Here is a 21731-nt window from a genome sequence, read left to right as displayed (position 1 = left end):
TGAGAACAATTAATCAGTGGAACAGAAGTTGCCTCCAGAGGTTGTGAATGCCCCAACACTGGAAGTCTTTAAGAAGATGCTGGATAGCCATTTGTCTGAAGTGGTGTAGGGCTTCCTGCCTAAGCAGGGGGCTGGAATAGAAGACCTCCGAGATCCCTTCCAACATTATTTTAAATAACCAAAGACAATGGAGAAAAAGGATCTTGATAACAGTTTTGGAGGACCCAAAGCTGGAGGGATTGCTAGAAGGCCAGAGAAGCTCAGGAGACCAGCTGGGTTCCAAAAGATCTCGACAGACTTGGGCTGAAACGTTGCTGAGGGTTCAGGACCGTAACGGTCTGCACTTTGGCAGAGAACCAAGAGAAGGGACACCATGGAGGGTAAGGAAGAAGGTCTGGACCAAGGTGGGCCAGATCCATTTCTCAAGTGACAAGAGGGAAAACAGAGCTTAAGTCCAGAGCAAGCAGGAAGCCTGTGGAGAGAGACTTCGAATTTGGTCTACCTGGCAGGGCTGGCATTGACTGCAACAGTCCTACTCCTTGCCAGAAGGATCTTGGTTCCCGGGTGGGCCAGAGAGTCAGTGGGAGCCACAGCTGCCGTAAGAGCCAGTGCCATCCTGGGCTGTGGCAACAGAGTTTAATACCCGAGATCACAGGAAGTGATGATGTCACTCTGTGCCACCCTGGTCAGGCCGCAGCTGGACAATTGGAAAACATGCAGAGAAGAACAACAAGGATGGTGAGGGGGTCCTGTAGGCGAATTCCCCGGAAGAGAAATCAAAGGAACTTGGCTTAAGGAAGAGAAGGCTTGTAAAGGGAGTCCGAATAGAGGCGGAAGGGACCTTGGAGATCATCTAGTCCAACCCTCTACCATTCCAGAAAGGTGGCTGTCCACTCTCTTCTTCAAAATTCTTCAAACTTTTAGGCCCAGGCAGCCTCATGCCATCTGCCCTTCCGCCCCTGGGGGTGTTCAGGCCGAGGCTGGGCAGCCTTGGGTCTGGGATGGCCAGAGGACTCCGGCCTTGGTGGGGGCGAGGGGTTGGCCGGAGTCTCTTCTGCTCCCCCTTCCTCCCAGCAGTGGGGCAGAGCCAGGCCCTTTGGCTCCCAGGGCAAGGCCTCCTCCGACGGGGGCGGGGCGGGGGCCCTTTCCAGCCAAGGCAGGCAACCCCCGCCCCCCCCTTCTTCAGGGCTGATGCCCGCCTAAAGAAACCCCCTTTTTCTAACCCCCCCCCCGGCCCCTCTTTAGAGGAGATTCCGGGCGGCCGAAGGGACGCAGATCCGCTGGCTCGGCCCCCTTTTGTGTCTCCGACCAGCCCAGCGTCTCCGGAGCGGCCCCCGCCGATGCCCCGCAGTTCAAACGCGCCGCGCCAGCTGGACGGACCTGCCCAAAGAACGGCGGGCCGGGCGGAGGGGCGGCCTGGAGAGCGCCGGCTCCGCTTTCGCCCTTTGTCTCCCGCGGCCGCAGCGCCCGCAGCGGGGGAAGAAGCCGGGGGCTGGGCCGCCTGGGCTCCCCGGTCCTCCGCCCCCTCCCAACCCGGGCCTCTCGGGCCGAAGGGCGCAGCGGCCTCCCCGGACTCCATTGGCCGGACGCCCGCCCGGCCTGGCCTTTGCCCCGGGAGGCCCCGGCCCCTCCTGTGCGGGCAGCCAGCGCGGGCCGCTTCCGGTCACTTGGCCCTCTGCCCTTTGTGTGTCCGAGGGCGGCCAGGCTCCGTAAATAACACGCTCCGGAGATTCAATGTCAGGCTTCGTTCCTGCCAACTTTCTCCTTCGGATGAGCTGCTTGGGTTTAGCGGGGGGGGGGGGGGAGGCGGTCCCATTTAAACTTGAATCTGCTTTGGAGAAAACGATCCAGTTGCTTTTAATTTTGATAGGGATCTGCCCTATACTGCTAGAGAGATGGATAGATGACAGCTATAGATAGCTGGATGATAGATAGAGATATAAATAGGCAACAGATAGATGATAGTGGGGGGGGGGGGAGAGAGAGAATGTGTCTGTGTGTGTGTTTGGTCCTCACAATGTAAAGACGATGAGACTGGAGAGTGCAGAGAAGAGCAACCAAGATAATCCACGCTTGGAGGCTAAACTACATGTAGGAATTATGCATGGTTAGTTTAATGAGAAGAAGGACGAGGGGCAAGCTGATAGCAGCATTCCAATATTGGAGGGGCTGCCAGAAAAAAGAGGGGATCAGCCTGTTCGCCAAAGCGCCTGAAAGCATAGATGTGTAAGGAGAAACTTCCTAACAGTGAGGACAAAAAGCCAATGGAAGGGAAGTTGCCTTCAGACGTTGTGGGGCCTCCATCCCTGGAGGCTTTTAAGAAGAGCCTGGACAGCCCCCTGTCTGAAATGGAATAGGCCAGGGTCTCCTGCCTGAGCAGGGGGCTGGACTAGAAGACCTCCAAGGTCCCTCCAACTCTGTTATTCTGTTAAATTCTGGTAAGATAGATACATGATAGATGATAAATTTGCTGTAGACAGGGAGGTGATAGAGATATACGTAAATAGACCAAAGATAGATGACAGATGATAGACAGATATAGATGACAGATGCAATAGATGGTAGTGGGGGAGAGAGGTGGATAGACAGACAAAAAGGTAGGCTGTAATTTGTGGCAAAAGAAATAATCAGATGTGGCTTATCGGATATCACCTTTTCTGAATTGTCACACTCTGAATTCAAAACCAGAGGCCCTTCCGTACAGAGCCAGAAGGGGCTAAATAGAGGCAGGATTGAACTTGAGGCAAGGAAAGGGGGGAGGACAGGATGGTTGTGCAGATGTGAGTTACATATAACCTGCATGTGCACCAGCAGCCTATATCTCCCCCCCCCCATCCCTTCCCTTCTTCACACCCCAATTTCATTCCTGTCTCATTCCGGCTACTCCTGGCCTCTGAAAAGATTTGAAGCTTTTCATAATATTTATGAGTCATTAAAGGTGCTTTCAGGCTCCTTTGAATATTTGGCTACTACCGAGTAACTCCTTTCTCTTCCTACAACAGTTTTCCACCTTGGTAAATTTGAGGTGTGTGCACTTCAACTCCCAGAATTCCCCAGCCAGCCTTGCAGGGAAGGAAGGAAGGAAGGCGGAAGGAAGGAAAGAGGGAGGGAGGGAGGAAGGAACCTCCAGTCGTGGGTCAGCATCTCACAGCCTGGTGTAAGGCCTGAGAGGCCAGTAGAAGAGGGGCCGAGCACCCTTCCCAGCTGGGTGTGGTGCACCTTCTTAGGTGGACTCCAATGTGTGAATAGGCCTAAGACAAGATCAGCAGAAGGTCCCCAAAATGGATAATGGATAACCCATCAAGGAGAGAGGCAACCTGGAACTGAGGAGAAATTTCCTGACAGTTCAAACAATTCATTAGTGGAAAAAACTTGCCTCAACACTGGAAGTTTTTAAGAAGAAGTTGGATAGCCGTTTGTCTGAAATTGTATAGGGTTTCCTGCCTGAGCAGGGGGCTGGACTAGAAGACCTCCAAGGTCCCTTCCAACTCTGCTATTCTAAATCAGGCGTCCTCAAACTACGCCCTGGGGGCCAGATACGCCCCACCTGAAGCCATTAATCCGGCCCCCAGGGGAGCATGAGGCTGCCCACATCACCCCGCCTACCTGCTGGCCCCCACCTGCCTTCTGGAGGCCAGGGTGGCCAAAAAACGGGCCCATTTTTTCCTCCCCTGCCACTAGAGAGGGAAGGAGGGAGAGAGAGAAAGAGACAGACAGACAAACAGAAGTCCCTCCTATACACCCCAGGGCAGCCACCTCCCTTCACTAACTTGCTTTCCACTCTCAGGAGCAAAACAAAGTTTGTGTGTGTGTTTTGGACCACCCGGTCACATGACCACCTAGCCACGCCCACCCAGCTGTTCCTGCCCCCCAACAGTCTGAGGGACTGTGAATTGGCCCCCATTTACAACATTTGAGGACCCCTGTTCTAAATGACATTCGGCCTGGTGGCTCCAGCTGCTGTGTGATGAGATCCGGGGTTCTGTCCCCCCATGTTGACCTCTAGCCCAGCCTACTTCACACAAGGCTCCCCCAGTGCTCCCCCCTTTCAGCTGCCATAAGGGCTGGACGGGGACCAGTTCCTGCTACGCCTACAAACGGGCAGACATGGGGGTGGTCCAAGGGAGCCTGGGGGCCTGGAAGTGGGGGGGGGGCTTCCCTTGGCCAAATGCCTGAAGCATTGGGGGGGGTCAATTTCAGCCCTTGGGGCTCTGAGCGGAAATGTTTTCAATGCCCACAAGTTGAAGGGGGTGTCAGGAGTGTTTGGGGGGGGGGATTGTCCCAAAAGGCCTTGCAAAGAGGCCCCTGGGCTCCACCTGGCCTCCCCTTCACTCTCAGGAATGGGCCTGGAAAGACCCCACAGGCTCCTTGGCCAGCCTGACTGGTCATCATCTGGGGGTGGGGGGGTTGTAGACCCTCACTCAGGCACGGAAAGGACCCTCCGGGCATCCCCCACCCTAAAGGGAAGGAGAAGCAGCGACAGTGTTGCAAAGGGATCCGCACCTTCCTCCGCCCTGCTGGCTCTCTCGCCGCGCTCTCCGGAGCTTCTCCCGCTGCGGGACGCCCCCCGCCAAGCGGCCCCCTCCTAGGGCTCCTTCCCCTCCAGCCTGGCAGGCGCGCGGGGCCGCCTGGGGTGCCCGGAGCGGCGGCGGCGGGCGGGCGGGCGCCGGGCGCTCTGCACACGCTCAGAGGCGGCCTGCGGCCAGGGCAGCGGCGCGGGCAGGAAGCGGCGGCCGGAGCGGGAGGCGGCCCCGGCGAGCGGGCTGGCGGGCAGGCGGAAGGGGAGGGCCGGCGAGGGAGGAGCGAGCGAGCAGCCAGGCAGGCAGCAGGAGGAGGAGGAGAGCTGTGCGCGGCGGGGCTGCAGCCGGAGCCCGCGCGGCCCTGAACTTTGCGCCGCCGCCGCCGCCGCGATGCGTTGAGGGCGGCCGGCCGGGAATCCCATCGCCGCCCGCCCCGCCATGGGCGCCCGGGACGAGCTCCCGCCGCCGCCTCCCCGCCCGGCGCCCCCGGACCCGCCGCGCTGCTAGGCGCCCCTCTCGGCCGGCCGTCGGCGGGGGCGGCGTCGGGGGCGGCGCCGGGGCTGGTCCGGCCAACTTCGGCAGGGGCCGCGCCCGCCCGACGCCCCTAGCCGCCCCGGCCCAACTTTGCCTCGCCGCCCCGGCCGGGACCCCTCGCGCCCCGATCCAGGGAGAGTCCGTCCGGCGCAGGAGCGGCAGCAGCAGCAGCAGCAGGCCGGCCGGAGAGCCCCCCGCGCACCCCCGGCCCCGCTCCGCCGCGCCCCGGCCGCTATGGCCATGGTGACCGGGGGCTGGGGCGAGGCGGCGGGCGGCGGCGGGGAGAGCAACGGGCTGGAGAAGGGCTACCCGCGGCCCGCCGAGGACGACTCGGCCTCCCCGCCCGGCGACCCGGAGCGCGGCGGCGGGGGCGCGGAGGAGGAGAAGGCGGGGGCGGCGCCGGTGGACTGCGTGGTCTGCGGGGACAAGTCGAGCGGGAAGCACTACGGCGTCTTCACCTGCGAGGGCTGCAAGAGCTTCTTCAAGCGGAGCATCCGCCGCAACCTCAGCTACACCTGCAGGTGCCACGCGGGGGGGCGGAAGGGGGGGTCGGCCGGAGTCCCCCCCCCACGCCCTCCGGCCAGGCCGCTGGGGGGGGAGGGAGGCGGGGGCGAGGCCGGGAAAAGCCCCCCCCCCGGCCGGCCTGCCTGCCTGCCTGGAGAGGAGCGGGGGGGCTGCGGCGGAGGGCCGGTCTGGCGGGCGGGAGGGGGAGGCGGCCATCCTCGCCGCGGCCTCTTCGGCTCCTTTGCCTGGGCGGCTGCGGGACTTTTGCCCGGCGGGCGGCCCCTCCCTTCCCGCGCGGGGGCGTTGCTCGCGGATGGAGGGCCAAGGCGACGGGGGGGGCAGCCCCCCAGGAATGGCCGGTCGTCAACGGGGGACGCCCGGGGGGCTTGGCGAGCGACGGGGCCCCCGGAGGGGGGTGCCGGCGCCAGCGACCCCCGGGGCCCCGTGACGCCCTCCCAGCGCTGCAGGTACTTCGCCCGCCGGCACCTGCCGCCCGGCTGGGCCACGTGGAGCTGCTTGTGCCGCAGATTGCCCGGGCGTCCCGGCTGCCCCCTCGTCACCCCCGGGCCCACCTGAGGCCACCCGGGGCTTAAGGCACCTGTGGCCCGGCTGGCTTGGCGTGGGAAGGGTCCCTGCTGGGCCGCTGCGTCCAGGGAGGGGCCTGCGCTGGTCCCTTGATCTCCGGGGGGGGGGGAACGGTGAAGGGCTGAGCGGCTCAGGTGGGGCGCAGGGGGAGGGGGTCCAGCTGGCTCCCTTTGCCAGCCCAGCCTGGAAGAAGCCCAGCTGGGGGGTCTGGGTGAGGACTCTGGGGGGCAAACAGGACCTGCAGTTTTGGGGAGCAGTGAGTGGGCAGTTCAGGGTCTTAGAGGGTCAACACTGGGCCACGTTGCTCCCCCAGTCCCCCCTCTCCCCCCCATTCCTGGGGAGATGGGAGGATTCTCAGCTGGAGTCTCCCACCTCAATCTTCTCCTGCCATCCCCATTGGGAAAGAGGCGAGGGGGGCTCCTTCCTGAGATTGGGGTGCTGGACGTCTGGGGTCAGCTAGAGGCATCCCACCCCCTGCCCAGGATTGCCCAAAAGAGACCCCTTTCCCATAGCTGTGGTCCTCAGGGGTCTCCGAGACCCTGCAGATGAAACTCTTGTGCTGAAGCTAAGGCGCCAGTTCTCATTATGCACTGGAAGCCCTTTTTTCCTTTGCCTTCCCAATGGCCTTTCCATGCTCCCTGGCCAAGGTGGGGGTGGGGGTTGGCATGGGCAAGACCGGATAGGTTCCTGAGAGCTGATTGCCATTGGATTGGCAAAGACCGTCTACCCCCCCACCCCAAGTTTCCAGACCTCATGGTGTGAGTCTCAAGGGAGAAGCTGCAGCCTCCAAAGCAGTTGCGTACACACTCCACACCAAGCAGGAGGGGACTTTCCCTACTTGGAGACGGTGGGGGCCGAACTGGACGCCCCAGTGGTCAGCAGGGAGCCCCCTCCCCCACTTCTGCCCAGGCCTCTGATGGGCTGGGCCCTCCCTGGAAGGAACTCTGTCGGCATCAAGGCCCCGGCCTGCCCTCCCCTCTGAGCCTCTGTGGCTGCTGTGGCTCCTGCCCCAGGGAAGGGCCACTGACCCTCCCGGTCAGTTTGTGGCTCCTCTTGAGTGGGTGATGTGACACTGAAGAGGGATCTGCTTTCAGCACTTGGATAGCCCCCACCGTGCCCCTGCCCCTCCAGAGCCCCCCTTGCCTTCTGCAAAATGGGGCAGACCTTCTCAGGAAGCCTCTGCCTCTGCTGGGCTGCTTCCCTGACTCTGTAAGACGCTAGTCCTCATGAGGCAGGTCTGAATGGTCGGTCGGTCTGCCTGGCCTTCCCAAGGCTGCTGCTGCTTTGCCCTGGTCTTGTCTCCCCCTCTGCCCACCGGACAGTCCTTGGCTAAGGCCCGGTCAGTCTCCTGGGGGAATGGCCTGCTTTTCCTCCTGGGGAGGGCAGGTGGGGGCTCAGGGAAGGAGGGAGAAGGAGAATAGTTTCAGGGTCAAAGTTCTCCAGAGGCCGCTCAGCTTAGCAGTTTTTCTCATGGGCACATGCCACCCCTCCCCCCCCCCAACTGAAGGCAATTGGCACATTTCTCCAGCTGGGCTGTTTTCAGGCAGGGGGCACCTCTGGCCCATTCTGGATCCCACTTCTCTCTCTCAACTTGCTTTCTGGGGGGCTCTGGAGGGCCATGCTTGCCCCCCCCCCCCGAATTTGCCAGTCTTTTGTTCCTTCTTGTGCCCAGTCTAGGCCCGACCAGCGGGCAGCATCCAGGCCGATGCCCAGCCTGTGTTGCAGCCACAGAAGGCAAAGCAGCCAGACAGACGTCCCTTTGATCCGGCCTCTGCCTGGGAAGGAAGCTTTGGAGAAAAAGGGATGCAGAAGAACAGCTTCTCCCCCCCCCCAATATCCCTTGGGGGAGGGGCATTGCAGAAGGATGGGACTTCCAGACATGGGGGGGGGTGTCCGCTAATCCCCTGCCTCCCCCCCCCGTATCCTATCTGAGCACCCTCTGCGCTGGGCTTCCCAAGACAGACAGCCTCATCTGCATCTCATTAATCCCCCCCCTCCAGATGGAAACAGCGGTGGGGGGGTGTCACATAGCTGGGAAAGGGAGGTCCTGGGGGGGGGGTGGCTTTGGGTCTCTTCCCTCCCCAAAGGGGTGAGAATCAGCCAATCTCCCCAACGCAGCTGTCTGGCTTGCTCTTTTGGCCATATCCACCTGGGCCTGGGTCTTTGCGTGGGGGGGTGGGGGGGGCAGTTGGCTTCCCCCCCTCCCTTTGGCGATTCCTGCAGCCAGGTGGGACTTTTGACCTGCCTCCCAACCTGCGGATGAGTCACCTGGCGCTTGCAAAGTGTGTGTGTGTGTGTGTGTGAAGGTGGGTGAGGCCTTGTGAGTGTCTTAAAATAAAGGTGTCTCCAGTTTCCGCAGTCGGTGGGGCTCCCGCTGTGCAAATTATTGTGGCACCCGGGGGGGGGGCTGTTTGGGGTGTGTCAGATAACAGATTAACAGAGTCAGAAGGGACCTTGGAGGTCATCTAGTCCAGCCCACCCCCCCAGCAGGAGACCCTACACCATGCCCTTGTCGGTGGCAGCCCAGTCTCTCCTTGAAAGCTTGTTGACATGGTTTGGTCATTTGTCCAGTCAGGGAAGGTGGCAGGTGGGTCCCCACCCAGGGATTCATCAAAGCCTCACCCAGAAGCCCCTTCCACATGCACGGGCTCTTCCTGTGAAGGAGATTGGGGTGACTCTGAGGGGTTGGGGGATCCCTGGCCCCATAAGCAGCGATGGCTGACCTTTCTGTCGTCAGGGGCCAAAAGCTCCCCCACCTGCACCCATAATGCAATGCGCTCATGACACCTCTGCATGCTCCCTGCCCTGCAACCCCCCATGCTCCCCCCTCCCCCCCACGCATGCACCCGTAGCCCCCCTCCCCCTGCACCGTTTGGGGCCTAGTAGCCGCCTGGGACCAAAACAGGCCATGATGGGGGCGCCACCTCCCCTCCCCCCGCACATACACGCCCGTCTCCCGCATGTGCTCCCCCCGAAGATCAGCCGGCCGTCGGGAGGCAGGCACACAGGCGCAGTGAAGCTGAGCTGGGACAGGGGTGTGCGTCTCCCCTGTGGGACTCCCCATCCCAGACCCAAATGGGCGGACATCTCTCGACTTACCATCAGGCCCAAAATTTATGATGCAAAGCGAGATGGTTGTTAAGAGAGTTTTGCCCCATTTTAGGACCTTCCTGGCCACGGCTGTTAAGTGAATCACTGCAATTGTTAACATTAGCCGCACGGTCGTTACGTGAATCTGGTTTCCCCCATGGGCTTTGCTCGTCAAGGAGGTCTCAAAAGGGGGTCCTGTGACCGTCATAAATACGAGTCAGTTGCCAAGCGTCTGAATTTTGAGTGGGTGGGCAGGAGGAGGCTGTGAGGGTTTTAAGTGTGCAAAACTGCCGTGCTGCTTTTTCCTGTGCCCTTCAAACGGTCAGTAAGTGAACTGTTGTAAGTGGAGGACTCCCTGGGTGCATAGGCCAGGCTGTGTGGGTTCCCAAGGGAGGCGGGGGGGGGGGGCAGGAAGGGGAAAGAGAAATGAAGGAGATAAAGAGGCTTTGACTTGGGGCCGCAGGGGGGGGGGTTGCCCTGGGGCGCCCACCCGACTCCAATTTGGTTTCCCCCCCCATGTCCTTCCTGCCCTACCCGGCCCCCCTTATGGGGCAGGAGGGAGGGCAGTCCTGGGACCCCCGCCTGGCTGGCCTGTTTGCAAGAGAAGCCCCTGAGCCACAAAGGGTGGGAAGAAGCTTCTGGGCATTTATGGGCTACGTTGGCACTTGGGTGCCAGCCTAATAGAGGCTGCTTGCAGAAGGCCAGTGGATGCTGCCTCCTGGTGCTTTCTCCTTTTGGGGAGGGGGTCTTCGGGCAGGACAGGGATGCTTGGGGGGAAGAAGCCTCCGGAGGGGAGCATAACCTTTTTCACTTTGCCCTCCACTGAAAAGAGCCTTTGGTTGCCAGGAAAATCAGCACCCAGAGAGTGAAAGTGCCCCACCCTTCGCACCGTGTCTCACCCCCCCCACCCCACCCCACCCCCGGTGATTGGCACACCCTCCCCTTTTCTCTGCCCCCAAATCAGGCGGCTGTTGGCCCAGAGCCACTTGGAAGAGTCCCCAGTTCCCGGAAGGGGCACCCTTGAGGCTGGCAAGCAGCAACAATGCAGGGCATCCTGGCTGGGCACCAGGAGTGACCCTCAACACAACGGTTCCCTTCAAGGGCTCTGAAATGCCATTTCCTCCCCCCCCCCTGGCCCCAAAGTTGGTTCTCTCCCTTCTCTGCTTAATTGAGCAAATGCTTCTCTCTTTCACCCTCTGTATCTCTCTCTCTCCCTTTTCTCTTTTGCTCTCTCTCTTTCCCCCTCTCTATCGCCCTGCCTCCCCTTTCTCTTTCTCTCTCTCTCTCTCTCTCCTCTTTCCCTCCCCCTTTCTCTTTCCCTCTCCTTCTCTTTCCCTCCCCTTTCTCTCTCTCCCCCTCTCCTCTTTCCCTCCCCTTTCTCTTTCCCTCTCTTTCCCTCTCCTTCTCTTTCCCTCCCCTTTCTCTCTCTCCCCCTCTCCTCTTTCCCTCCCCTTTCTCTTTCCCTCTCTTTCCCTCTCCTTCTCTTTCCCTCCCCTTTCTCTCTCTCCCCCTCTCCTCTTTCCCTCCCCTTTCTCTTTCCCTCTCCTTCTCTTTCCCTCCCCTTTCTCTCTCTCCCCCTCTCCTCTTTCCCTCCCCTTTCTCTTTCCCTCTCTTTCCCTCTCCTTCTCTTTCCCTCCCCTTTCTCTCTCTCCCCCTCTCCTCTTTCCCTCCCCTTTCTCTTTCCCTCTCTTTCCCTCTCCTTCTCTTTCCCTCCCCTTTCTCTCTCTCCCCCTCTCCTCTTTCCCTCCCCTTTCTCTTTCCCTCTCTTTCCCTCTCCTTCTCTTTCCCTCCCCTTTCTCTCTCTCCCCCTCTCCTCTTTCCCTCCCCTTTCTCTTTCCCTCTCTTTCCCTCTCCTTCTCTTTCCCTCCCCTTTCTCTCCCCCTCTCCTCTTTCCCTCCCCTTTCTCTTTCCCTCTCTTTCCCTCTCCTTCTCTTTCCCTCCCCTTTCTCTCTCTCCCCCTCCTCTTTCCCTCCCCTTTCTCTTTCCCTCTCCTTCTCTTTCCCTCCCCTTTCTCTCTCTCCCCCTCTCCTCTTTCCCTCCCCTTTCTCTTTCTCTCCTCCCTCTCTCTCTTTCCCTCCTTCCTCCCCCCCTCTCCTTGCTTTAAATTTTATGACTTTGACACATGCTCAACCAGCAGGGCCGGTCAGGGCCTTTGCCCGCATGCGCTGGGAGGGAGCCAGACTTTTCCGGCCTCCCTTCCGTGGGTGGCTCATTCCAAGCACAGCCGCCTTGCCCTCCTCCGTGCCCCCAGCCCACCCCCCAATAAACCGGGGGGGGGGGGAAGAGGGGGGAGGCTTGCTACCTTTTCCAGCCCAAGCAAGGAGGCGGAGGGCTTTTCTCCTGCCCAGCTGGAGCCCACCTGGCGCTGGGATTCTGGGCTGGGCCGCTGGGCCTATTTAAAAGCCATGGTGGGCTGGCAAGTGGGGCCTTTAATTGGCTGCCCTAATGAGCTCATTAGCCCCACGCAGAGGGAGGAGGGGCTCTCCCCACCCCACCCGAAGGGGGAAGCCCCCCCCCTCAGCCTCCTCTTAGGCCTGCTTGGCTCACGTGCCCCCCAAGGGAGTCTCTCCGCCCCCTCTGGTGTCCTTCCCATGGAGGGAAACCTCTTGGGGGGGGGTGGAAGAGGGAGACCCCCCCATAAGTGCTGGCAAAGGCCCAGTCCCCCCCCCGTGAGTCCCCCATCACCCACTTCCCCAGGGGTAACAAGCTGCCACCACAACTGAGCCCAGAATTTAATGCTGCTAAGCGAGTTTCCTCCCACTTTACGACCTTTTTTGCCTCTGTTGTTAAGTGACTCACTGAATGTTAAGTTAGGAACACAGTTTTAAGGAAATCCGGCTTCCTCTGTGACTTTGCAAAAGGCCTGACCACGGGGACACTGCAACGGTCGTAAGTGTGAAGACGGTCATAACTCACCCTTTTCCGTAACCTTGAACGGTTGCAAAATGAGCTGCAATTGAAGATGCCGACGGCCGTTAAATTTTCATCCTTGATTTGGTCCCCCCAAGGGTTGTGCCACGGGGCTGGCACTCCGAAGCCCCTGGTGCTCTGCCCGCTCAGGCTTTTCCAGGCCTTCTGGGGTGGCAGGATTGGCCAGGGGTGCTGCAGGGGCAGAATAGGAGGGGGGAGCTGGACGGGACCTTAGAGGCCTTCTAGTCCAGCCCCTGCTCCAGCAGGAGAACCTGGCCGGAGCCATCTCAGACCAGGGACCCTCTCCAGAGTCTGGGCTCTTCTTGGGGGGGGGGGGGAGTGTTGTGATGTACGAATGCCGGGGGGGGGCTTGTTCGCTTGCCAGTGATGTCTACAGGCAGAGGGGGGGGTTGCAGGGGGTTGGGGGGTCCAGATGGGGCTGGAGGTGGTCACATGATGTGCAGCCCTCCCCCCACGCCCCCTGCCCATTGTGGGCTTTCATTTGGGGAGCCTCTTAGCCGGCTCTTCTGTGGGGCCCCCTCTGCCTCTCTCTTAAGTGAGCACATGGGTCACTAAGCAGAGTATATGGGGTACCTCTGGTGGGGCAGACCCCAGGAGACCCCCAAGCCCGCCCCCCCCCCCGTGCTCAACCTACTCCAGCCCCTCTAATGTCCTCGGGGGTCCTGGAAACAGCTGAGCCTGAGACAGGGCAGGGAAGAGGGTTTCAGGGGGGGGGGTTTCTCGGGCATTTGGTCCTTGGCTAACAGCCGTTCATTTAGTGACCGTTCAGATTTACAACAGTGACTTAAGACCGTTTTTCATATTTACGACCATTGCAGCGTTCCCATGGTAACGACTCACTGTGATTCAGTGATTCACTGAACGGTGGCAAAAGGATTGTAAAATGGGGTGAAACTCATTTAACGACTGTCTCGCTTAGCAACATAAATTTTGGGCTCAGCTGAGGTCGTAAATTGAGGATTGCCTGTATTTGGCCCAGCAGGAATGAAGGGGTTGGGGTTTAAGATTAGGCCCGTTCTTAGTGCTTGGATGGGAGGCCATCAGGTGATCCCAGGGTGGTAAGGAAAGAGGAGAGGCAGAGGGGGATAAAAGGGAGACCACTTTGGGGTCACCAATCTCTGCCTGAAGCTCAGTGGGCTTCCTCTGCTTGTGTCTGATGCCCCCCTTGGGGGGGGCTCTTGGGGGGGAGGGTCTCGTGGTGCTTGCTCCCTCTGTGGGTGGTCAGACGTGCAGGCCCCACGGAGCCCCCTCTGCCCCAGGCAGGGTCCCTCCAGGGAAGGGAAGGGAGGGGGGGGCGAAGGGCATGTGGGGAAAAGACCCCCATGGAAGGTTTGATGGGGGGGGTGAACCGGTGCCTCCCTCTGCCTGCCTTCCCGGAGTTTGTGCAAAGTGTGGGGAAGGGGCCTCTCCTTGGCTTCCCCTCCTGAGGGGGCTTCCTGACCCCACGCTGCCCCACCCCCTGGCCCTCCAACAAGCTTTGCAAGGGGCCCAAGAGGTCTGGGACAGAGCCCGACCCACCTGGGACCCCCAACCGCCCCTCCCCCACAGCTCCTGCCTGGGCAAAGGGAGGAAATTGCTGGAATTCCTCCTTGCTCCTGTCTGCCGCGGGGGAGGGGCGGGGGGCGGGGGGGGCTGGCTTTGGAGCAGGGAGGTCACTGGTTTTTTTTTTGTAACTTTGTATTTTGTTTATGCAAACTTTGCATCTTTGCAACACATGACACTTCTTTTAAATATCTGTTGTGATTCTTTTATCTGCACATATAAGGCTGTAACTATAACTTTATATTATTTCATGCATCTTTTTTTCTTTATTCTATATATATATATAACATTCTATATATTCTACATATAAAAACCTTTATTACATTGGAGTCTTTTTGCATCCTAATCCCGCCACCCTCCCCCCACCCCCACCCCCTGGCGGTCATGGCCTCCTCTTGATTGCAACCAGGAGGGGGCTGGCGGGGGGGGGGCTGCCCTTTGCTCTTTCCCCCTGCACCCCTGCCCCCTAAGTGGAGGGGTCAGCCAGCCGGCCCCCTTTGCACCCTTAGGAGCCGCCGGGATTGTCCTGGCCAAGGCTTCCTCCTCTCTTCCTTTCTTTCCCAGCGATGGGCATTGTAGTCCCTTAGCTGACCACCAAGCATTGCCAGCAATGGCATGGGGGGGGGGTGGAGTTGCTTCCCACCTCCAGACCTTTTTCAGCATTGATTTACCTAAGGTCCATCCAGCTGGATGCTCTCTGGGTATCCCCTGTCCAAATCCTGCTCACCCGGGTCAACGGTCCAGCCTGCTCCAAGCAGCCCCCCTCTAAATCAGCCCCCTTGCGGTCAAGGCCCCGAGTGGGGGTGGGGCTTGCAACAAGCCCCCATTTGGATAGTGGAGGGCTTTGGGCCTGGGGGTCCGGCTCCCCTTCCCCAAAGCCTGGCCAGCAGCGGGGCCACAACCCCCACCCAGATTGGGGGGGGGGGGGGCAGATGCTGCTAAAGACCTCCAGACCAGCCCTGGTGATTGATGGATGGCATTTAAAGCCCCCCCACCCCCGTCCTTGCCAGGGCTCCTCCCAATTGGCCGGTTTGAAGGCTGGGGGATTCTGGGAGCTGAAGTCCTCCAGCCTTACAGTTCTCCAGCTTAGAGATCACTAGTCTAGGCAGATTCGGGGGGGGGGGGTGGAGACCCTAACCCTTCTCGAAGGGGGCTTGAAGCCGCTTCTCTTCTGTCCTCCGCAGGTCCAACCGGGACTGCCAGATCGACCAGCATCACCGCAACCAATGCCAATATTGCCGGCTGAAGAAGTGCTTCCGTGTCGGCATGAGGAAAGAAGGTGAGGCCGGCCGCTGGAGGGGGGTGCGGGGGGGGGGCTCAAGGGCAGGCGTAGGGGGGGCTGGCTACTCCCCAGGAAACTGAAGCCAGAGGGAGGATTGTTGGGGGGGGCAATCAGACCCCCCCCCCATTGGGCTGCTACTGGGGAGGGCCCCCAAGGGTATCTGGGGAGTTGCAGGAAAGAGGGGAGGGGTCTCGGGCACTGATTGGGCTTCCAACGGCTCCTTCTGGTTCTCCAGCCCAGGGTGGAATCTGGGTGGGGAGAGGGGAACTGCAGGGGTCCACCCTTGGCTCCCTCCAGAGCCGAACCCCTCCCAACCTTTCCCCCCCCCCCAACATCGCACAGGGAGGGCAGCAGCCGCTGAGCACAAGAGGAGCCGGTGCCCTTCCTTTGCTCCCCAGGCAAGTCAGGGCAGGCCTCCCCCCCCCTCGCCCTCCCCCAACTGCCCTCTGGGAATGAAGTCAGACTGGCTGAGAGGCAGCCCCTCCTGGTGGGGGAGGAGACCCTCCCCTCCCTGCTGGCTGGGGGATCGGCTGTCCCAGGGCAAGGGGGCTCTGGTGCCCGGGCACATAGCCAGGCCAGAGGGAACCCAGGAGCCACCTAGAGGACACGGCCCCCTTCCCTCTCCCCCCCCCACCACACTTAGATTGCACTGCAGTCCACCCCCAGGTCTTTGGGGGCAGACCCCTCCCCTCCCTTCCACCCCTGCTGGGCAGGGGCCCCTTGGGGAGGGGCTGGACAGGGCTCTGGATTAACTATGGGGCAGTTTGCAGCTCAGGACAGAGAGCCAGTGGACAGGGGGGTCCCCAAAGCCTCTCTTAGATTTGAACTGCCAGGGAAGAGGTTGGCGCCCCATCAGGGTCATTCCTTTTGTTTCTGCCCCTGAGTTTGCCCACAGCTCCTCCCACCCGAGGGGCACCAGCTAGCAGAAGAGAATTCCCAGGCAGAGGGGGGGAACTCCTCCTCCTCCTCGTAGAGCCTCTTTGCTTAGGAGCACTCTACCTGTGAGGGACGGCTGCTGAGGAGAGCCAAGCGGTGGGAAGGGGGTGGCATGTAGGGCACGGTTCAGAAGGGGGGCAGGGAAGTGCCCGGCTTTGCCAGGGAGGGACCGGTTGAGCAGGCCTGCCGGGAGGGCACGGCACCCGTGGGGCTGGGGCGGGGGCTCACGTGACCCAGCTGGGGCAGAGGTCACACCTGGAAAAGGAGGCCAGAGGTGGGGGAAGGCACCAGGTGGCCTCAGGCCCTGGCACCTTTCCCGGGCAAGCAGCAGCAGCAGGCGCTCCCGCCGATGCCAAGCCAGGGCCTCGGGGTGTCTTCCCAGCCTGCCGAAGTTGCCTGGATGGGAGGGGGGGAGGGTCCTGCCCGCCCCTTGACCCGCCCTCTCCCTTGCCCCCTCCACGCAGCCGTCCAGAGGGGCCGCATCCCCCCCAGCCACGCCAGCGCCAGCCCCAACGCGGTGCAGAGCGGGGACTACTACAACGGGCAGCCGGTCTCGGAGCTGATCTCGCAGCTGCTGAGGGCCGAGCCGTACCCCAGCGCCCGCTTCAGCTCCCAGTACGCCCAGCAGGGCAGCGTGATGGGCATCGACAACATCTGTGAGCTGGCCGCCCGGCTGCTCTTCAGCACGGTGGAGTGGGCACGCAACATCCCCTTCTTCCCGGAGCTGCCCGTCTCGGACCAGGTGGCGCTGCTGCGGCTCAGCTGGAGCGAACTCTTCGTGCTCAACGCCGCCCAGTCCGCGCTGCCCCTCCACATGGCGCCCCTGCTGGCCGCCGCCGGCTTCCACGCGGCCCCCATGTCTGCCGACCGGGTGGTCTCCTTCATGGACCAGATCCGCATCTTCCAGGACCAGGTGGAGAAGCTCAGCCGGCTGCAGGTGGACACGGCCGAGTTCAGCTGCCTGAAGGCCATCGCCCTCTTCACGCCAGGTCAGCCCCCGGGCATCGGGAGGGCCCTCTGGGCAGGCGGGTGGGTGGCCTCCCTTGCCGGGCTCTGCACCCTCCCAGCACAGCCGGTCCTCGACCTGCGACCCCTTTGAGGCCAAAATTTCTGTGGCTGAGCGAGACGGTTGTTAAGTTGGAGTTTGGCCTCATTTTACGACCTTCCTTGTATCCGGCTCCCCCCGTCGAGTTCGCTGGTTGGAAGGTCGCAAAAGGGGATCGCAGGACCCCGGAAGGCTGCGACCGTCATAACTCTGAGTCAGTTGCCAAGGGCCTGAATTGCGGTCACACGGCCACGGGGGATGCTGCAACGGCCATAAAATGCGAACAATGGTCGTAAGTCGCATTTTTCAGAGCCGTTGAACAGTCACTAAATGAACGGTTGTAAGTTGAGGACTACCTGAGGGCCAGCTTGCTTGGGGCATTGGGCCCTGGCGCAGACTCAGCCTGGGGCAGGTTAGTATTGAAAGTCCTTGACTTACGACCCTTCCAAAGTGCCGTAAGTCATGACAGCCGTAAAGCAGGTCATCCCGTGACTTTTCGGATTTTCCAACACCCAATTTTGCGACGGTCATTAAGCAAATCCATGGATTGCTACGGGGGTGTGTGTGTTTTTGCCAATGGTGGCCAGGTGACTCTGAGACGATGCCAGACGGTTGCCAGCCCCCCAAATGGGATGCCCGCGGAGGGGAGGGCATCGGAGGTTTGGAATTGGGTCATTGGCAAGTCATCGTGTCCGTCGTAAGCAGAGGACTGTCCAAGGCTGCCTGTCCAGAGGAGCCCCCTGCTGCAGGGCCTGGTGGGGTTGCAGCCCCCCTCCCTATCGCCCCCCCCTCGCCTGGGCAGGGCTGGCACTCCCCCGGAGGAGAGGAGGGGCCGGCCTTGGTACGGGAGGGCAGAGGCTGGGCAGGGAGGCCTGGCCCCTGGCGAGGAAGAGGGGGCTGGGCAGGGCAGGGGGCTCCCCTCCAGGAAGAGTGCGGGTATTCCTTGAATTCTGACCACCATGACGGTCGCAAAGCAGGTCGCTGCCTGAGTCGGCCGGAGCCTAGGCAAGGCAGATGGAGAGGGAGATGAGGCAGAAAGAGGCAAAAGGCCCTTGCAGGGATTCAGTTTGGCCAGTCGAGAGAACAGGGGGGCCGGGGGGCACAGGAGAGCCCTCTCCCAGCATTGGGGGGGGGCTGCCCCAAAGAAGAGGGGGGGGTCAACCTGTTCTCCAAGGCCCCCCGAAGGCAGGAGAAGAAGCAACAGGTGGGAACTCATGAAGGGGAGAAGGAGAAACTTCCTAACAGGGAAGACAATTAGCCCGTGGAACTGCTGGCCACCAGAGGTTGTGGCTGCTCCAACACTGGAGGTTTTAAGAAGGGACTGGGCAGGGAATTAAATGATTGATTGATTGATTGATTGGTTGGTTGATTGATTGGTTGGTTGGTTGGTTGGAGAGGCCCAAATTGAGTTGGGTTCTGTTCTAAGAAAGGGAAGCCTCAATCGGCCTATTTCTCAGATTTGCATTTTGGTTTAGCTGAAAGTTAAGTAAAGAGGTTCATTGGGGGGGGCTCCTCATCCCCCCCCAATCCCCAGCCTTGGATTGGGGGGTGGGCATGGGGTGTGGAACAGCGACACCCTGTGGCCAAAGGGGGGAGATGCACCCAAGGTTTCTGCAAAGGCCCTTGGAGGGAGAAGGTGGCCAAGGCTTTTGGGGGCTTCTCAAACGTCTTTTACACACACACACACACACACACACACACACACACACACACACACACACACAAAGAGCAACTGCTGTGCAGGCAAAGAGAGGGGCAGCCCTCGGTGGGGGGGGTCCTGAGGGGAGATTCCTGGCTTTGTCTTGGCGTCTTCCTGGGCCCTCCTGCCAATTCCGCTTCTCTCACTGCCGCTTGCCAGCAGGGTGCACCTTCTGGGAAATGGGGAAGCAAAGGCTGCCCGGGGGGGGGGGGGGGTGCCCTGCCTTGGCTGCCTGCTGCCCCCTTGATCACCCCTTCCCAAAAGCTGTTTTCCTGCTGCATCGGAGGCTTTGGGGGGGCTGAAGCGAAGGGGGGCAGCCTTCCCTGGCAACAGTGACAGTCCCCAGCCCTCCTCCAGCCGCTCTGCGGGGCACCCTCCTTGGCAAAGGCATCTGGCACTTTGGGACTGGCACCGGCACCCCCCCCCGCCTCCGCTTTGCTCTTCCCAGCCCAAGAAGGCAGCTGTGGGGGGGCAAGGTCTCGGTGCCCCTGGGCTGCCAACGCAATTCCCAACGTCCCAGGGGCCGAGCGCCTTGGACTGCCCTTCTTCTCCCGTGGGATGCTGGGTGTGGAATTCTCAGCAGTGCCAGCGCAGGAGGCAGGCCGTCTCCGGTCTCTCGGGGGGGGGCAAGGGAGCCTCTCGCTCATCAAGGCCAACCTCTCAGCTGGGCATTCAAGCAATAAAGGAGAATATTCAGAGCTGGGGGGGGGGGGAATGGGGGGTCCCCTGGGGGGCTCCCTGAGCCGGGTGGCTTTCTTGCAGACGTTTCATTGTCCAACTAGGTAACAGCATCAGTGCTAGAAGGGAGGGGTTTACATAAACAAAACACCACTCCTTACTAGCACTGATGATGTTACTTAGTTGGGTCATGAAACGTCTGCAGCAAAACAGCCAATATATCCGACAGCACCAAAGACCCCCCGAGTATTCCACCTCCTGCAGAAGCACCATGAGGACTAGAATGTTTCACAGAAGGGAGCAATTGGGGCTGGGGGCACGCGGGGGCTCACTTCTTCCTCTCTCCTGCAGACGCCTGCGGCCTCTCGGACCCGGCCCACCTGGAGAGCCTGCAGGAGAAGGCCCAGGTGGCGCTGACGGAGTACGTCCGCTCCCAGTACCCCTCCCAGCCACAGCGCTTCGGCCGGCTGCTCCTGCGGCTCCCTGCCCTTCGGGCCGTGCCGGCCTCCCTCATCTCGCAGCTCTTCTTCATGCGCCTGGTGGGGAAGACGCCCATCGAGACCCTCATCCGGGACATGCTGCTCTCCGGCAGCTCCTTCAACTGGCCCTACGGGACGGGGCAGTGAGGCCGGACAGGCGGAGGGACGCTGGCCTCCCCACAGCAGCCGCCCCTCCCCCCTCCGGCCCCCACCGAGACTTTGGAGGGGGGCACCTGGGCTTCTGTGGGACCCCTTTGGGAGGGGTGAGGCTGGAGAGCCCCCCTCCCCGTGGCTGAGGACAAAGCCCACCCCCCAATGCCAAGAGAGACTTGAGGTGGGAGCGCTTGGCTTCGTCTGTTTCTCCCGGGGGGCACGCCAGCCGTCTCTGTGCCACATGTAGTCGGAGGAGGAGGAGGAGGAAGAAGGAGAAGGCCTGGGGGGCGAGGGGGGGCTCCGAACCCCTCCCCCTTCTGCTTGGTTCTTCCCAGCATTCGCAGCAGCACCTTGAAAGAGGTCAGGAAAGGCTCCCCGGGGGCCTACAAAAGATCCACCAGGTTTGAGAGTGCTTGAAAAGACCCCCTTGTTGGGGGGAGGGAAGTGGGGAGGGCTGCCAGTTTGCAGCCCCCCCTTTTGCAGCTGCAAAGGGCCCTTTAAAGGAGGGGCCCCATCCTGCCAGGTTTTGACTGGCAAACTAGTCCCTGTCCCCCACTTGCATGGTTTCCTCATGCAGCTTCTCCCCCCCCCCCGACCCCTGTGCCCCCCCCTCAAAGATTGCCCTCCCGTCCCGGCAGAAGAGGCACCAAAGAGAGGGGGGGGGACTCCCTGCCCTTCTGTGGGGTCTGGCGTTCGGCTCGGGGCAGCCAGGGGCATCAACAGAATTGCAGCCCCTGCATGGCAGAGTGTGGGGCCCCTGTAAGGGCCACAGCGAGAGATGCCCCCTGGGAAGGGGCTACAGAGAGGCACGGGGACTGCCCTGGCATGTGCCCCAGCCTGGATCCTGGCCCTCCCTCTCCCGGGCCCCTGGGGCCCCTTTGGGCAGGGACAGCCTCTGCCTGGGCAGGTGGGTGGCCCCTGCTGGGCGAATCCCCTGAAGAGACCCTGGTGGGCGATGGATCCTCTGCGGATGAGATGCTTGTTGCTCCTCTTCCTCCTCTCCTCCCCCGGCCCACGTTTTCTTTTCTTTCTGCCCCTCCCCAAAAAGCGGCAGGCTGTGCTAGCTCCATTTGTGAAGACGCTATGCAAGACGTTGGCCTGCATGCCCCTCTGCCATCCACCCTCCTTGCCCGCCCTGGTGTCCCCGTGACCTTCGCCAGACGCCCGTTCGGCTGACGTGTGTGATCACTTTGTGGCCTTTTTTCCTCTTCCCTTCTGCTTTCCCCTTTGCGTGTGTGTGTGTCTACGACGGTCTCTTCACAGAGCATGGGATGGAAATTCGCCATTAAGCCCGTTTTGCAGACGGAGGAAACGGAGGCCACGAGGCCGGCTTTTCTTCAGTCGTCGAGAGTGGTGGGACTCGATCTCAGGTCTCGGAAGTCTAAAGTACCGATTGTAATCTATGCAAACTTTTCCTCTCTTTCTCTCTCTTCTCTCCAAATTCCGGATCAAGGAAGCGCCACTTCTGTGCTTGGAATAAAAATATTTGGGTATCGGATGTGACTTATTTTAGCCTGGTTGGACGAGGGGGGGGCACTCCAGTGGAGAGAAGGGGGGCTACCAGAAGGGGGTAGGGGGCCTGTGAGGGCCAACTTCAAAGACCGGAAGTCTCCTCCCCCAGCCCCCCCCCAGCCCAGTCCATCAGCTCTGTGGAAGATGGTTTTTCTGCTCCCCCCCCTTCAGCCAGGGTCAAACTGGTTTGTTGCATCCTTGGGGGGGGGGCTGGGGGGGCTGGGCCTTGTCTCTCAAGGGC

At 61.0% G+C, this 21731-nt stretch overlaps 1 protein-coding gene across 3 annotated transcripts; it reads left to right on the top strand.

The window, feature by feature from the left end:
* Positions 1-4802: 4802 nt before the first annotated feature.
* Positions 4803-21471, top strand: NR2F6 (nuclear receptor subfamily 2 group F member 6). Of its 3 annotated transcripts, none has more exons than XR_014175694.1 (5): positions 4803-5575; positions 14891-14985; positions 16389-16913; positions 19698-20379; positions 21242-21471. XR_014175694.1 is itself a non-coding variant. In XM_081956920.1 (4 exons), exons 1-4 carry the CDS (start codon positions 5289-5291, stop codon positions 19970-19972), a joined length of 1182 nt encoding a protein of 393 aa, XP_081813046.1. In that variant the 5' UTR covers positions 4803-5288; the 3' UTR covers positions 19973-21471. The 3 variants fall into 3 exon arrangements, 1 of the variants encoding a protein (XP_081813046.1); XR_014175695.1 differs by having other exon boundaries at positions 21027-21471; XM_081956920.1 differs by having other exon boundaries at positions 19698-21471.
* Positions 21472-21731: the final 260 nt, after the last annotated feature.

This window comes from Natrix helvetica (genome assembly GCF_964273705.1).
Source record: "Natrix helvetica genome assembly, chromosome: 1".
Taxonomy (NCBI): Eukaryota; Metazoa; Chordata; class Lepidosauria; order Squamata; family Natricidae; genus Natrix; species Natrix helvetica.
This window is presented reverse-complemented; position numbering and strand designations above follow the sequence as displayed.